Source organism: Rhinolophus hipposideros, assembly GCF_964194185.1.
Source record: "Rhinolophus hipposideros genome assembly, chromosome: 8".
In the NCBI taxonomy this organism is placed as follows: Eukaryota; Metazoa; Chordata; class Mammalia; order Chiroptera; family Rhinolophidae; genus Rhinolophus; species Rhinolophus hipposideros.
In genome coordinates this window covers 85,493,041-85,510,995 of record NC_138054.1, presented here as the reverse complement: position 1 = coordinate 85,510,995, position 17,955 = coordinate 85,493,041, and the positions used below count along the sequence as shown (strand labels likewise).

Here is a 17,955-nt window from a genome sequence, read left to right as displayed (position 1 = left end):
ACCAGACTAGCCTTAATGAACCGATGAAATGAGTTCCAAAGATTCGGACCTTTCAGCCCGGAAGGCAGCTTGTGCCAGCCCTCAGGGAAGTTGACGTCCCTGTTGTTCAAACTCTTTCAGCAAATCCAAGACATGGAGAAGGAAATAAAGAAGCTCAGGGAGGAGCTGAAGAAGAGTAGTGCTGAGCAGAGTATGATCTCCAAGACACTTCGAGAAAAGAGCAAGGTATGGCCTGGGCAGCATGGGTGCAGTGAGCGCCCTGGGCCAGGGCTCTGCACGCATTGTCTCCGTTAGTCCTTAGCATGACCCTGTGTGGTTTCTACTGGTGTTAACCCCATTTTACAGGTGGGAAAACTGAGGCTCATAGGAGTGAAGGATGTTACCCATGTTCACTCAAATAGAGTAGTTGAGTAGTTCACTCAAATAGAGAACTTGAATCCAGGTCTGTGACTCCAAAGCCCCCATGTGTCACCATTACCCTGGACTGCCTTCAAACTTTTTTTTTTACTTTTTTTTTTTTGCCTTCAAATTTTACTGTAAAATTATCCAGAAAAGAATTGATCCATTAAATCAAGTTTGTCAATGACGTGGTTCTAACGTAAGTACTGTTACTGATAGTTCTGTCTGTGTGTTTTCTTAAAATACCCTCATAATCATGGATTTGGGTATTCTTTTAATATTGCCAATTTTTCCCTTTTATATTTTGAGGCTGTGTTAATAAGTGCATATAAATTTAGAATTCTAATACTTCCTGTTGAAAAAAAAACCCTTTGATCATCATAAAATGTCCCTGTTTATCTCTGGTAGTGTTTCTCCCTGAAAGCCAATTTTGTCATGAATGCAGCTCCATCGGCTACGCGGGCTTTCTGTTGGTTAGGGTTTTCATGACATATCTTTCTCGCAATTTTTCTCACAAACTTTGTTTTAAGTTTTAGACCTATCTCTTCTGAATAGCGTGTCATTTTTATAAAATCCAGTTTGAGTCTTTGTCTTTCAGCCCGTTTGTATGAAGCGTAATTGCTGGTAGACTTGGGTGTACGTTGACCTTCTTGCTTAGTGCCCGTTGTAGTATCTCTGTTATATTTCCTTTTCTCTCCTTTCTTGTGTTCTTTCGGGTTGGTTTTCCATCGTTCCATTTTTCTCTCTGTGAGCTTGGAAATGTTTCACTCTTTAATTCTTTCAGTCATAGGAAGGCGATAGCATTCACCCTGACTTACCAAAATCCAGTATCAATTGAGTTTTTCATTCTCGCTAAAGAGTGGTCATGCTAAAGATTGTCACACGCACTCTCGTGTTACCAAGATCCAGCCTGGGTTGATCATTATGCCCTCGTTCTTAACAATGCAATGACTTCAGAACACTTTAACTTCACTTACCCCTTCCAGATTTATATGCCACTGTTAGCATCGTCTAACCTATTAGCTATACTTAAAACCCCAAATACATTATTGGTCTTTTTACATATTCATATCCACACATTATCCTTTCCAATGCGTGTGTTTTCTGACCTCTGATTATCCGTCTGTGATCATTTTTCTTCTGTCTGAAGAACACCCTCTAGTGTTTTCCTTCAACGTGGTTCAGCTGATGGCAGATTCTTGGGGGGGGTGGGGATGTGTATGTCTTAAAATGTATATTTAACCTTCATTCTTAAAACACGTTTTGACTGAGTATTGAATTCTATGTCGGCAATTCTATTCTTTCAGCAGCTTATAAATAGCACTGCGGACATCGTTCCATTGTCTTTTACCTCCTGTTGTTTCTATTGAGAAGTGATTGACAAGCCTGACTGTTGGACCTGTGCATAACCTCTTTTTTCCTCAGGCTGCTTTTAAGATTCTCCTTTCCCTTGATTTCCAGAAGTTTTATTGTGACTTCTCTGGGTGTGGTGGATTCATTTCCATTTGCCTTGTTCATAGGGCTTCTTGACTCCCTGGCTTGGTGCTTTGCATGGCTCTGGCACGCGGGGTACCTCCCACTGGGCACAGAGGAGCTGCTGAAAGGCAGGCTCCTGGATGGAAGACTGATGGGAATACATTTGTGATAAATAACAACAGTGCAGATGATAGCTATGATTTCTCATGGATTAGGCATGATGCCAAGCATTTCATCTCATTTTATCTTCACAGCAGCTCTAGGATCTAGAAATTACCCTCATTTTAATCAAGGTTACTAGTTTCTACTGCAGCAAGTAGCCCAAGGCCACAGCCAGTAAGTGGCGAAACGAGACTAGAAGCAGGGTTTGTCTGACGCCCGTGACTGTGGCAGAGCCACTAGCCACATGTGCCTGTTTACATTGAAATGCACCAAAATTAAATAAAATTCCTCAGTCACGCCAGCCACATTTCAAGGGCTTGGTCGCCAGATGTGGCTAGCGGCTGCCATACCAGACCACACAGACCTGACACACTTCTACCATTGTGGAAACTTCTGTCAGACAGAGCTGCTCGACGGCTTGCTAACTCTCACAGTACCATGAAGAATGTTCCAGAAGGAAAAAAAACTAGAGGCCAGGAGCCAGTTATCACAGGCCAAAGGTTCTCAGTGCCCGACCAGGGACTTGTGCAGGGTGGGGACAGAGAAGTGGAGGGGAGGGGAGAGGGATCAGAGCGACAGGCTTGGAGAATGCTGGGTGTGAAAGAGGGAGCAGCGCGGAGCTGGAGCTGATGCGGAGGCTTGGGGTTGAGGGTGGGGGGGCCATTCAGTGAGATGGGGAACACAGACCAGGGCAGAGTCTAGGGTTGCACTTGGCTTTTGTAACGTATTAAGAGTCTGCTGAAATAAGGTCAGAGCACGCTTAACCTGGGAGAGTTGCTCAGGGAGGAAGCTAGGCCTGGAGAGGTGAGATGGCATTTCCAAAATAGCACCACTAGTTAGTTACTCCTCCATTGTCCCACACCACTCAGAAGAAAACTCTAAAGGGCTTTTCTGGGTCTTTTGTTACATCTGTGTGACACCCCCCACTTCAGCTCCCTAATAAACAGCTTATGGGGCTGTTTCAATACAAAATCCTTTCACTTATTTAGGAGAGTTTGTGTCATTTCCCGATAGTGCCAGAGTCCTGGGCCAAGCAGATGCTCCCAAAATGTTTGTTTGAGAATGAATTGAGCAGCTGCAGGGTCCTATAATGGCCAGCAGAGGGTAGCACTGAGCACCCCCAGGTTCCCCTCCAGTTGACTATACACCCAAGCCAGGCGGAATGAATAGACAAGCTTCCCCACTTTAAACACTTCCAAAAATGGATTCCACTGGTGAGTGTGCTAAAAGTGGTAACAACAAATAGTTATGCTAATAAACCAATAATAACATTTACCAAGCACCCTCATGGGCCAGTGACTAATGGCATTAGAACAAGGCTACACATTGCTGTCCATGTTTATAGGTTATACCAATACCCAACACACTCACAAAGCCCTTAAGAAGTACTGGCATGAGTCTAAATATCCCGAATCTCCACAGCACCTCCATGAAGCGGTGCTAGTATCATTCCCATTTGACAGATGAGGACACTGAGTAACAGAGCAGTAAAATAGCTCTCCTAGGGTCACACGGCTTGTTAGAGACCAAGCTGGGATTGGAGTCTGAGGTCACGCAAACGCAGCTGAGCCCAGGATGCAGAGCTCGGCCCTTTCCCCTAGGAGACGGAGCCATGCGAGGCTGCCTCCGCCTCGGGCACCCCTGCAACCCCTGCCACATGGGCTGCAGCTGTCCCTACTCCTCTGGGACTCCCCCAGGCCATTAGACCTCCTAGAGGAATTTCCCCAGAGTGCATTATGATCACATTAGCAGCAAGCGCATGCTTTCGTCATCCTTTCAGGTTGAAGAGAAGCTTCAGGAGGATTCCAGAAGGAAATTGCTTCAGCTACAAGAAATGGGGAACAGAGAGAACCTCATTAGAGTCAATTTGGAAAGGGCGGTAGGTCAGGTAGGCATGCTCCAGCACCCCCTTCATTGGCCCGTGCTCCCCAAGGATTTTCTGCTCCCAAGTGGCTGGTGAGGAGGAAATCGTCTGTGGTTTAATTCTCCCATTTATCTCATGGGAAGAAGCCTTGTGTGGCTTCTGCATCCCAAAGGACGTCCCTGAAGAGGCTTTTGCTGCTGGGTAGCTGCCCACTCACGTCATTTGCCATTGCCCGAGACCCTGACCAAGCAGTGGCACCAGCCGTGCGCTTCCCTCCTAGGGAAGGTTTGAGCCTCTTGACCCCAATAGTGTTTCTAGTCCTTTCTCCCTGTCATTTTTCATCCTGACATGTACCACGGTCTTTCTTCCTGTGGGACCCCAGCAGATATCACCATCAGTGTCCATAAGACAGTGCCACCTTTTTTTAAGAAAGTAAAACCCCAGAATGCCAACGCTCATGGGAGATGGAGAAGTCCCTGGGCATGGTGTGAGCAGGCTCTCGTCTGGGGGTGCCATTTCTTTCATGCTCTGGTCCAAGAGGGCCCAGTGGCACAGTCGTGAGGGCCAGAACATGCAAATGAGGCTTCATCAAAGACTAAGGGAGGGCAAACGGGATGCAGGATGGGGGGCACTGACCCTCTAGAATATGGCCCACCAATGGCAGCCCACCTCGGCCTCCTCCTCGAGGGGGCCCTCCTGGCAACCATGGCTCCAGGACTTCCAAGGACGTTTAGTGTGCACGTGTGTTTGTAGTTTTTTTCTGGGAGGGAGGGTCCACCATTGTGCTCACTGGATTCTCAGCAGGGTGTCTGAACCACCAAAAAAGATTAAGAACCTCAATCCTTAAGGATCCTTCCATCCAACCAAGCCCAGCCCCCAAAGCCCTTCTCTTTGGTAGCATCTGAAGCCTGAACAGCAGTGTGACAGGGTCTTGTTAGAGGCACAGACAAGTGAAATAATGACGCTGACTATTGGGCAGATTTTAAAGCCCCTTCCACAAATAATCCACCATCACCACCCCAGTGTCCTTTGTCCTGCAGGGTGCCAACCCTTTAACAAGGGCAGACAGCCTGCCCATCTGAGACTCCCTTTGTGCACCTGGGCTACCCCTCATCTTTCCTGCACTCTGCACCCCAACAGACACCTGATTTGGGGGCATAATCTGTGCCAATTGCCCAAGTGCCAAGGTCCTAGTTATGACTGGGCAGAGGTCATCCCGGAGGACCCTCAGAGACGTTGATGTTCCTCCAGGTCTAGACTCGAGAGGATGAGCCCTCTGTGCCTCCTGGACCTTCCCCCCACACCCCCTGACACCCATGGCCCTGCTCCCTGTCTCAGACTCACCTTTTCCCAGACACATAACTCCAGGACAGCCCATCGTCCAGGAGAACCTGCCCCTCCACCCCTGAGCGTTCCTGTGGGGGCCTCTGGTGGTAATGGGGACCATCACTCACAGGGCCCTCTGTACGTAACCTCTTCCTTGGGTGAGTTAGGACACTTCCCTTGGCTGAGGATGGCATGGAGGTACCCCTGTTGGCTTCCGGCAGGCTGACCACAGGGATATTCTTAGGGGAGTCAGCACTCCACTACTTGGTTTTCCAGAACGCCACGGTATGCGGTAAACTCCTTTGTTTGGGGACCTGTTGACTTTTAAGTTGATACAGTGGCCCTTCTGGCCCTTTCAGGACTCTGTTTTAGAGTCTTCAACAACCACATTTTGCCACTGAACCAAAAACCCAGGCCAAGGGTCACCGTGCTGGTGAATTCCCAGAGGAAATTGGACTTCTTTGTCTCTCACTTCTCAAGGAACCTAGGACACCTTGAATTTATAATTCCATAGGCCTTGATTTAATTTAACTGCACTGTTCCCTCAACTGCAATCTGAAAACGCCAGCACCCAGGAGGCACTGAGTAAAAAGAGTTGAACTGGAGTGGAGGACCCTTCTGTGCACAGGCCTTCAGGGAACATCACCGAGGGTCTCCTCTGTGCCAGGCACTGTACCAGGTCCTGGGGTACAGAGAAGGATCCAGTAGCCAGAGTCCTCGGGACACGTGCGGCCCGAGGCACAAAATGGCAGAAGGGAGTGCATTCTTCTCTCCCCAGGCACCCTCGCTGATTACACAATTTACTTGGGCTGACAGCCTCAATATTTATTTCACAGCCTGGTGCCAGCTTAGCAATCATGGAAGCGCGCTCCCAGCCCCAGGCTTCCCACTGGATAATTGGCAGCAAGTGGCTTGCGACGTGTGTGCTGACCACATGCGTCAGTTGGGTTAGTTAGGCAGGCAGGCCTAAAACGTAATTAAAACCTGCTGTTCCCTTCTCTTCTGTGGGCACTGCCCCTTCCAGTGCGAGGCGGAGATTTTAATAACCCATAAGGACCATAACCCATAAAGACCATTGAAGGTGTGCAGACCCTGCTCACCGATTTCTCCTGGACCCCGGCGATGGAAATGCCACCCTCAGGCTTTGCCGGCTCCAGCTGCCCCATTGACTCAGTTTCCTTCTCTTTGTGCTGCAGCTGGAGCATTTCAGGAGTCAAGTCATCCGGGCCACCTACGGAGGAGTGAAGCCGCTCCCGGACAAACCCGTCACCGATCAGCAGGTTCGTCTGGGTTTGGCACTTTCTTCTTGGGGGACCCGGACTGCAGACACTCGGAGCATATGTTCCTGTTTTTTGTTGGTGGCACATATTTTTCACACTGTCACTACACCATAAAGATTTGTTTTGATTTTATGGGATTTTCTGGCTTTTAAAGTAAAAGCCAGTTAAACTCCCTTGAAATGTTTCTATGAATATCAAATTAAACCCGTCTGGCCTATTTCTGGTCGCCAGACAAGTACATTTAACCTTCGTAAGACTGTTGGGAAAGGGCTGCCTCACCACAGACCATGCGTTCTGGCTTGTTCCTTGTGAAGAGGGAAGAAAGATGGCCGTGAGGATGGACTTCTGGCTGTAATGACGGCCTTGTTATTCTTGCCGCTGGTCTTTCCAACCCTGGGTGTCAACATGTGGGTAAGAACACACGCCTCTCACTGGCTGCAGGAGAACCCGACCTTCTCTCTGTGCCCATTGCATCAGGCTGTGTTCTGAATCGCTCCTAGAAGGCAGGCAAATCTAGAACAAATTCATGGCAACAGTACAGGCCTGGGGCTCTTAAAATCATCTGTGACCCTGGGAAACGTGTCCTGGGGACAGAGCGGATGCCCTCCTCCAGAGCCATGGCCAAAACGTGGCAGGGCCTCCTTCCTCGCCTGCTGAGACTGGGCTTCCATTGGCGCTCCCCAGTTCCCTCCCCCCCAGGGCCTCCCTGTACGTTAAATCTTCTTTTCTTTCTCTTACCAGTTAATAGAGAAGATCACTCAGGTCACCGAGGACAACATCCACTTTCAGCAGAAAAAATGGACCCTGCAGAAGGAGACTCAGCTCAGTAATTCCAAACAGGAGGAAATCACAGAGAACATTGAGAAGCTGAAGATGTCTCTAGACAGCTGCCAGGTGCCCCTTCTCTGCTTTCCCCACATGTCCCCATTGTCCAATATTTGTGCTGCTGGTTTGGGAAATTGTCCAGCCTTCAGGGAGCGGATTGGGTAGAAATGCTCTGCTCTCTTGTCCACCTTTTCTCTCATTGGAGAAACTTATTTGAGAAGAGAAAACAAAGGACCTCAAAAAATCCCTGCCAGGTGAACTTGGTGTAGCCAAGGAAAAGAGGCCTGGACACTCCAAGTACTGACTTGGGGAGGTCATGGACTCTAGCAAAAAGGAAAGAATGAAGGGAGAGAAGGAGGGGAGGACGGATTGGGGGGGAGAGAGAGAGAGAAAGAAAGAAAAAGAAAAAAGCCGCATGTTATTTCCAGAGAAACCAAAGACATTCCCACTCACTATTTGCATTTTCTCTTTGGCCCAGCCATGGAAAGGCCCTTCTCACCCCCATTGCCTTTGACTGTGGAGGGGACCAAGGGTTCTGGCCATGCCCCCACGGCCCCCACACAGGGATCCAGTTTATCAGAGCAGGCAGCTGCTTCTGCTTTCTCTGGAAATCAGCAGCTACTATTTGGGGAGTCTGTGCAAATGTTGGCCTGTCAGCACTCTTTCAAATCAGGAAACCGCGCTTTCTGACCAGCTTATGTGTTGATCTCAGCAGGAATTTTGATGAATAGAAGTAGCCAAATTTGGTTCTCATTTCAGCCAAATTGTCCCTGGCAGTTTGGCTTTGGAATTGAATAGACCTAAGTGGGGGTCTCTTTGACTACCGAAAGTCCAAGTTAGAGTGCAAATGAAATAAAAACTGCCCCCCCCAAAAAAAGCAAATAAAACGGAGCCATCCCAATGCTGCCCTGTGCGGGAGCCCCTGCTTCGTGGCGAAGTCAAGAATGTCGTTCTTCACAGGTCACGTCAGGCGCTATTTCTGGCGACCGGGTCTGGGCTCCTCATGATCGCATCTCTTTCCAGGCTTGCATGAAAATGTCTTGCTGTAGCAATGACCTAAAGAAGGAGATCGAACTTCTTCAGTACCTTCCGGTGAGCCCACCTGTTTCAGGGCTCCAGAAGGTGGCGCTGGATATCCTGCGTCTGTCGCAGTCCTGGCTGGAGGCAACTGAGCATGTCCTCCGGGACGTCGGGATCCAGTTACCCAGCTCTGACAAAGGTGACTGGCACTTTTTTCTCATACAGTTGCATGACTCTAAAATGTCGTGTAGAATCTTGTCACGACGGGCCATCTGTTGAGGAAGGCTTTTTAGGTATGTGGCCAAGTATCCCCTCCTCCAGACTTTGCTTCTCCACTTGAGATGTGATTTTCTTTGGGGGGAAAAAAACAGACGCGTGAGGTTTGGTGGCTGGAGAACAATGAGACGTGACAAAGGCAAATGGAAAATTAAATCAAAATGATACTAAATCCTATCTCTCAGAAGTGACCACCATTATAGATGTGTTTTTAATAGACTTTCGTAAAGAGGAGTTTTAGGTTCACAGCTGAATTGAGAGGAAAGAACAGAGATTCCCATGTGCCCTCTGCCCCGGTTCATGCACCGCCCCCCCCCCATTATCAACATCTGTCATCAACATCCATTTGTTACGATTGACAAACCTGCACTGACACGTCATTATCTCCCAGAGTCCACCGTTCACAGCAGAGTTCACCCTTGGTGGTGGAAATGACAGACATCCATCACTGTAGTACCACACAGAGTACTTTCACTGCCCTACAAATCCTCTGTGCTCTGTCTATTCATCCATCCCCTGACCCCCAGCCCTGGCAACCACTGATCTTTTTACGTTCTCCATAGTTTTGCCTTTTCCAGAATGTCATGTAGTTGGAATCACACAGTCAGCAGTCTTTTCAGATGGGCGTCTTTCACTTAGTCATATGCATTTCAGTTTCCTTCATGTCCGTTCATACCTTGATAGCTCATTTCTTTTTGGTGCTGAATAATACTCCGTTGTCTGGAGGAACCACAGTTTGGTTCTCTCTCTACCTACTGAAGGAATCCTGGTTGCCTCCCGGTTTGGGCAGTTAGGAGCAAAGCTGCCATAAACCCGTGTGTGGGTTCTGTGTGGACATAACGTGTCAACTCCTTTGAGTAAATACCCACGGGCACGTTTGCTGGATCATGTGGTAAGAGTATGTTCAGTGTTTCATGAAACCACCAAGTCGTCTCCCAAAGTGGCCGCACCATCTTGCATTCCCAAGTGAATGAGAGTTCCTGTTGTTCCACATCCTCACCAGCGTTTGGTATTGTCACTACCGTTGTATTTTGTGTGGAACTTCCGAAACGTTTTCCCATGGAAATGGCCCTGTGAGTCTAGGCAAGTTCCTTACCCTCCTTATGCCTCAGTTTCCTTGCCTGCAAAACGGGGATTAGAAGGAGTTCCCGCCCCTGGGGTTGTTGTTGTGAGGATCAGAATGCACCCATATGCTTATGCAAAGTACCTAGACTAGCACCTGGCATGGAATAGACGCTGCCTCTGTTTCCTGCTTTTTTAATTTTACAAAACAATAGTGTCATGCCCACTTTTCTTTACCTTTCTTCCTAATGGGACCTCAGGAACCTTCTTTTATGTCCATACACAACGTTACTGATGGCAGGGGGTCCCATTGTGCAGGATTACCCTAATTTATTTAGCCAGTCCTCTGTCGTGGGCATTTAAGTGCTTTCCAGTTTTCACACTTATAGGTGATGCTGAAATAAACATTCTTGCACTTGCACATGTACCTATATCTTTATCATCCTCATGGTGGAAGGACAGGAACCAGTTCCATCCAACGACGATGTGTGGCATGTGTCCTGGACACCAGGCGTGTGTGCAGGGCGGAGATACAATGGGGTCAGAAACGGGTATAGAATCCAAGATGTTGGCTCTAAATTCCTCCCACTTTACGTTTGAAATTTCTCCTAATAAAATATGGGCGGGAGACACACACTACCCCTGCCCTCATAGATCTATGGTCTCAGAGAGGAACAGGGTGGACATTGATTGAAAAAAAACTCACAGTAAAACTTTAACGGTGACAATTGCTGGAAAGAAGTGCGGGACTCCGACCTGCCTGGGGGGGTGGGCAGGGCATGTGCAGGATACATGGGAGCTATTTGCCAAAGCGGGGACAGGGAGGGGACTTTCTGGGTGAAGAGAGCAGCGTGGTGGGGTGAGGGGAACATGGAGAACACAGGGGCTGGAAGAAATGGGATGGGGAGGGCAGGGCCAGCAAGGGAGGTCAGCAGGGGCTGTGCCACGTGGGGACTGGCAGGGCCCTAGTAAGAAGCTCTGCTTTATCCTAGAGCAGCGAGAAGCCGATGACAGGTTTTAAGTAAGGAACTGACGGCATAGGTTTGCATTTGGAGACTATCATATTGGCCATGAGTGGAAAATGTACTGGAAGGTGTGTTCCAGCATGGAACACTGGGAGACCAGTGAGGAGACTATCACAAGACATAATGGTGGCCCGCAGTAGGACAGGGGTGGGGGTGGAGGAGGAGGGAAGACTCCCAGGGCGTTTAAGAGATAAATCATCAGGCCTCAGTGGTGGCATTGGATATGGTTGGAAAGGAGGTGACAGGGCGGAAGGGGTCTACAGACCTCCAGGTTTCTGGCTTGTGTGGAAGGACAGATGTCCTTCACTAAGACCCAGAATAGGAATGCTGCATGAGGACCAGGTTTGAGGGCAAAGATAAGTGTGAGGTACCTGTGAGACATCCAAGATGAGGTGGCAAGGATGCAGCTGTCCCCCTCGCTGTCTAGTCTGAAAATCAGGATTAGTCACGTATCCCCCAAACCCAAAAGAATATGTGCCACATAGTGGACGCTTAATACATAGCTATGGGATGAGGGATGGATAAATGGATGGATGGATGGATGGATGGATGGATGGATGGATGGATGGATGGATGGATGGATGGATGGACGGACGGACGGATGGGTGGATGGATGGATGGATGGGTGGATGGATGGACAAGTGGGTGGATGACGGATGTATAAGTGGGTTGGATGGGTGGATGGATGGATGGATGCATGGATGGACGAATGGACAGATAAGTGGGTGGATGGATGGATGGTTAAAGCCATAGGTGTGAATAATATAACTGAGGAAGAAAGTATTGAGTGAGAAGAAGAGAGCCCACGTCCACACTGTGAGGAGCTGCAACATTTTGAGGAGTGTTGATACACCTTGCCAAATTGCCCTTCAGTGAGACTGCATGAATTTGACATTTTTACAGCAATGTATGAGAATAGAGGAGTGATTTTTCAACTCTGGTGATTCAACATTCCCAGCCAGCATGTCTGCAAAGTAATCCAGAAGGTGGTGTAAAATTCTTAAAAGAAAAAAAACACCAAAAAAAAAGATGAACTTTTATATAAGTGCCCACCCCTCCCATGTAGCACAGAGAAGAGGGGGCTGATTTTCTACCAAGTATCCAGTGGCCCACCAACCCCAGTTTTACTGTTGTAATCATGGCAATCTTGAGGGTACATGAAATCAGGTGAAACATGACCACACTCCTAATTGTTCTTTAGGATTGGAACTAAAACACAGACAGACAGTGATCTCCATCCTAGTAATAATGGGGCCAAGCTCTGCGTGCACTGTCCCCTCCCCACACCCAAAACATTTTGGTTATTGTAATCTATGTCTGTAAATCTAGTCGTATGTTACCATAAAGAAATGTGGATTGGAAAGTTAAGCTGTCAGGCCAGCAATTCCAGAAAGGCCAAGAAAGACTCATTTCGGGCAGCATTTCTCAGACACCCCCCAACCCCATCTTTTTCTCCTGACTTCATAGAGTCAGGAGACTTGAGCTCTGCATATCCCTCCTCCAGTAATATGCAGTGTGGATCTGTGAGGAGGGGATAAAGAATGCAATGTTCCCAGAATAAATTTCTCCTTTCTTGATGCCCTTTCCCCCAACGAACATCTCTTGGAATGATGCCCTGTGAAACACCTGTTGGGGAAACCCAGCCTGCATTCTGTGATTACAGCTACATGGTTCTAAGAAGTCAGAGAGGAAACATGGAGGGTAATAAAAGAAAGGTTAGTGGGCAGGGCACACCCGCCATCCATTCAGCAGGAGAGGAAGTTGACGGTAAAGGTCATTTATCTTCCAATACAAGCAACATTATGGCAAGGTCCCAAAGGATGCGAAAGAGGAGATGAGCTTGCGTATTCCGTATACTCTGTGTATAGGTGCCACTGTGTGGAATTCCTAGCCGAGGAAGAGGAGGAGGCCGGGGCGGGGTGCGGGGAGAGGACAATTATGGTGAGGACACAACCGTTATGGTCATGGTGATGATGGCAATTGATGGTCGTGGTGGTGACAGTGATTACATGGTGATGAGGGCGATGATGGTGATGGTGGAGACGATGGTGGTCACCATTCGTTACTGAGCACTTAGATTCTAAATACTGTTCTAAGTGATCTCAGTCCATCTTCACAACAACTCCCTGAGGCAGGTACCATCATTCTTACTTTAGAAATGAAGAGACGGGTCAAAAACTGTTCTCATGAGTATTCCATTGTGATAAGGGATTCAGGGTACTTTCCGTTGCAGAGGCCAGCAGCGCCCCAGTCATTGATCACCATCCACAAACACTTCTCAGAGACTTCTGTGTTCCCAGCTCCTGAGAGGAACCTGAATGGTTTATTTAGCTCCTCCCGCGTACTTATCTCTGTGTTCCGTTTTCTATATGCATTGTGTACTTATATCCTCTCACCACCCAGTGAGCTAGGGACTATTCTTGGCTTTGTTTCTCAGGTAAAGAAACTGAGTCTCAGTGACATGAAGAAACTTGCTCAAGGTCAAGCAGCTGATACATGGTAGGGTCAGAATTCAGACCGAGGTCATCGTGACCCTAATGCCTGTGGCTTTTCTGTGACACCACCCTCCCTTTGATGACCCAGAAGGGTACCAGGTGCAGGCCCAGCTCCTCGAGGACAGCCTCTGTCATTAACTTGGGCAGAGATAGAGCTAAGCATCTTCGTTGCCTAAGGGGAAGTATCTGGCGCACACCACGAGCCATGTCCACGGAAAGCCCCATTTGCGTTATCACAGCAGAATGATTCCGAGTGTGGGCTTGAATACCAGCTGCCGAGCTCTGGATCTCGACTCTGCACTTACTAGTTGTGGGAGCAAGTTACGTGACTTCTCTGTGCCTCTGTTTACTTGTCCATAAAATGGGGATAAAATCTCATAAGGTTGTTGTGAGGATTAAACGGTGTGATGTGCACACACACACACACACACACACACACACAATCGTAGCGCCTGAGTCCAAGTAAGCCATAATAAGTGGGAGCTGCCATCACCGGCAGCCTCAAATCTGTGTTGATTTAATGTGGCCTAAATGTGGGTGGCAGCCACATGGGTATATGCACACCAAGGTGACTTTACCTGCAACCCCTGCCCATCTCCATTTGGCAGCAAAGGAGATTTTCTTAGCCGCCGTCAGCACTCAGTTGGGTTGAACCCAAAAATAGCCTTTCCCAGGCCTCCTTCGTAGAGTCATGGCAATGGACCTTGAGTCCCAGCAGCCAACTGGTAAAGCTGGGACTCAACCCAGGTCCCTCTGACCTCAAAGCCCCTGCTCTCAACCACCGTGCTGCCTGCCTTTTAGAATACTGTCCTAAGACGTAAAATATACCTAACAAGCTAGGTCTGTAAACCTGAAATAAGTCCCCTAGGGGAATCCAGGTCTTGTAAATGGAGAGGGAAGCCACTTGTACTGGGTGATGTCATGAGCAGCCCAGAAGGCTGTGGCTGCCACTAAAGATCTGATTGGTGAAGAATTAGCTGTGGGGTCCAGCTGGGAAGATAAGCAACGTCTAAGCCTTGAAAGTTAGCTCCCTACTCCTCCGGCCTGCTTTCTCAGCTCCTTTTGATAAGGGAAAGAAGGACTGCATGTTTCTTTGCAAGCTCATTGGTTTATGTCACTTCTGCAAGACTTTGTTACAAATAAAAGCCTTCCCTGCATACATAGAAAATCACTTTCTCAGATATCCAAGATATGCAGTATTGTTTTAAAAAGCAAGTGGTAATACAATATGCATAGTGTACTCCCATTTTTGTTTTTGTTTTTAAAATGTCAGTATCTGATCAAAAGAAAAATCTGGAGGAAAAAAACGACATAAAATTGTTGAGCGTATTACCCCAGCATGGTGGATTGTCTCAGATCTTTCCTTTCACTTGACCATTCGACCACTTTTTATTGCTGGCCAATAAAGATACAGCAGTGAACACTTTCCACGTTATGGATTTCTGTAATGTTTGGATTTTTGTAATAGGCACATATATCTTTTGTAACCAGAAATATAAGAATTGTTCCTTCTACCAAAGAGGGGAGTCCGTTATGATTATAGTTCATCATCAAATCTAGAAACGTAGTCACACACTCCCTCTTCGGCTTCACCATCCTGGACGCCCTCTCTCCCTCATCCTCTCTACCCCTGATTTGATCCTTCCCGTTGGGTTCCTGGGTCACAGGTTGCAGCTGAACACAATCCCAGACCCATCCCAGGTTAACCACCCCAAATCCTTGTACTCACCTGGTTCCTATGGCCCAAGCCAACACCACCCAGACCAACCCTCCCCTGGGTATCCTGCCACTGCACCTCTCCCCACACACACGTCACAACAGCCAACCCAACCCTCTCCCCTTGAGCCTCCTCTCTCTTTTAAAAGTCAATGACAGACTGAGGTCTAAATTCTGATCCTATCACTTGCCAGACCTGTAGCCTAACCTGTAAATGCAAACACATCTCCTTGCTGGGTTGTTGATAATGATTACAAAATATCATATGTCAACTCCTGGCATGGTGCCTGGCACACAGTAGATACTTAATACTTATAGCTATTATTATGATATTCTTACCCTTCCATGCTGGAAATTCTCAGAAGGTTGCATTGTCGGAGATCAAGGGCCCAGGCATGAGCATGTTTACCCCCTTTCTCCCTCTGTACCCATCTTTTCTCCCTGCACTCCATCTTTGCCACTATGCTCCCCTTCCAAATGCAGCTCTTCCCGCCCCGTGTCTCCCCTTCTCTCTCTCTCTCTCTCTCTTTCTCCCCCCCTCCCTCCCTCCCAGGGGAATTGTGCACAATAACCTGAATTACAACCTCCTTAGGCACCTTCAGCGTTTCTCTCTCTTACTCCTTCTTTTTGCCATCAAACATGAACTTCAAGATGGTAATTCTTCACTGGAACGTACTGCTTCTTTAGCTCCTTTTCTGCTACTCACGGTCCTGTCTCACGATGACCTTGAAGAAGTGTGTTCACCCCCTATCTTCACTGCCAACGTCCTGCTTTGTGTTTGCTTCTTTGCTTTGCCCCTGCCAAGTAACTGACATGGAGCCCTCCTGCGCTGGCCCGCCCACCATCTTTCCCTAGCCTGTGTTCTCTCTGGCCTACCCAACGCTCTTGATCTTCTCTGTTTGTTCTCAGCCCCTTTCATCAATTCCTGCCCCTGTTGTTTCCTCCAGTGCAGTCCTGGTCCTCCCCTTCTCTTATCTCCTTTCTCATGAAGGAACTCCCCACTCCAGGTGCTGCAACAGCCACTCCCATGCAGTGGTGGCCCAGTGGACACCTCCGCATGCTGGGCTGCCACGACCAAGAGTGCAGGTTGGGTGCCCCATAAGGGGGCCCAGCCAAAGCAACAGGTTGGGGGCACCTGATTGGGGCCATATCCACCAAGAGGAAGGGTGCTCTTTCCTAATTCACATGAAGACCCTGGATAAGCTGGGCTGCCAACCAAGCATGTCCAGCTCTCTGCTGACCACCTCTCCTTGGAGTCCTAGAACCTCAAATTCAACACGTCTAACACTGAGCTTGGCAGCTCCTCCCCTCTCCCCGAGCCCCACCCCACCCCAACCTGTCTCCTCCTCTGTCTGACGGTGGGGCCACCATTCCACCCCTAAAAAAAGGCTTTCTCTCTTTTCTTATCCCTGCTTCGCCCACCCTCATTTAGACCATCAGCCCTGGAGACCTGGAGGTCCCTGGGGCTCTTAGCCAAGTTCCCTGCCTTTAAATCAGAGGAGATTTTACCTCTGAGTTATGAGACACCTGGCAATGTCTGGGGACGTTTTTTATTATCATCTGGGGTGGGGGATGCTCCTGGCGCCCAGTGGGTCGAAGCCAGGGATGCTGCTCAGCATCCTACAGTGCGCAGGACACCCCACAACAGAATTGTCTAGCCTGACATATCGATAAGGCTACAGTTAAGAAACCCTGCTAGCTCCTTCCTCTCTTGTGAATCCCAGTTAGTTTTCTGAAAGAAAGGGGGGAAAAACCCACTGTGCAACAAACCAATTCAGTGCTTCAGCAGCAGCTGAAAGAGCAGTGACTCAAGCCATTTGCCAGCTATGTGGCGTTCAGCAGCCACGTGTCTCAGAGCCCAACTGCCCCCCTTGTCAAATGGGGCGATGCATTGATTGCGTAGTGGAGGGCCAGCTACATAGGGCACACTTGATCCATTTCAATGATGTCTCAATCAAGTTCCCACGGTTTAGGCTAACGTTCTAGGCCTGCCACAAATTGACCTCAGCCTTCCAGCTGAACTCCAGTTTCTACTCCTCCCGTCTCCCCTTATCGGCTCCAGCCCAGTTCAGCTCAGCGCTCTCCCGGGATAATCACTGCATCTCCCACCTCCCACCTGCCTTCCACCCCCTGTGTTTCCCAGGGCTGCTGTAATCATTTACCACAAACTCAGGGGCGTAACACAACACGTATTTATTTAGGCTCTAAGTTCCGGAAGCCGGGGGTCCAAAATCAGTATCACTGGGCCAAAGCCAGGGCGTTGGCAGGACTGGTCCCTTCTGGACACTCCAAGAAAGAATCCGTTTCCTTGCCTTTTCCAGTCTCTCGAGCTTTATTCCCTGTGTTCCTTGGCTCATGGTCGTCCGTTTTCACAGCCAGGACTGTCGCAGCTTCCAATCTCTCACTGTTTCTGTCATATCACCTTCTCCTCTGCCTGTCTGGAGTTAAATCTCCCTTTGTCTCCTTCTTATGAGAACCTGTGTGATTATATTGGGTCCACCCAGAAAATCCAGGATAATCCCCTCATCTCAAGATCCTTAACTTCATCACATCTGCAAAAATCCTTCTGCCCTATCAGGTGACATTCATAGATTCCAGGGACCAGGGCCTGGATATCTTTGGGGGCCATCACTCGGCCCACCACATCCTCCATTTCGAAATGCTCTCCGCTCCTGCTCTCAATTCTGCCCACACCCAGTGGCTTCTCAGGCAGGTAGCTTTCTGTGATCTCTCCAAGTGAATGATCCCTCATCTTCTGAGACTCCCACACTCCCCCAGTCCTTCAGCAGTCACTGTCATGCTACCTGGAGTCACTGCATGTTTCCTATCAGGCACTTAGACCATGTGTCTCCTACCATCCCCCCTACACACGGCTCACGGCTTTGCACACAGTGGACACTTAGTAGGTGTTCTGTTGATGGTTTTTAACTTCCCGCCTCCAAAAAGAAAGTGGCTTTGAGCCCAACCGAGGCTGAACAACCATTTCAAAACCACAAGTTGGATGGCAACTCACGTTTCTTTTCTTTTTC

The 17,955-nt window shown here is 48.6% G+C and overlaps 1 protein-coding gene across 1 annotated transcript in view; it reads left to right on the top strand.

The window, feature by feature from the left end:
- FHAD1 (forkhead associated phosphopeptide binding domain 1) overlaps positions 1–17,955 on the top strand; it is a 119,445-nt gene that overhangs the window by 58,087 nt on the left and 43,403 nt on the right. Inside the window, exons 10-14 of the mRNA XM_081056020.1 lie at positions 121–225; positions 3,818–3,925; positions 6,424–6,507; positions 7,249–7,401; positions 8,356–8,551. Of these exons, the coding sequence (XP_080912146.1) occupies positions 121–225; positions 3,818–3,925; positions 6,424–6,507; positions 7,249–7,401; positions 8,356–8,551 (646 nt within the window). The remainder of the gene's footprint in view (positions 1–120; positions 226–3,817; positions 3,926–6,423; positions 6,508–7,248; positions 7,402–8,355; positions 8,552–17,955) is intronic.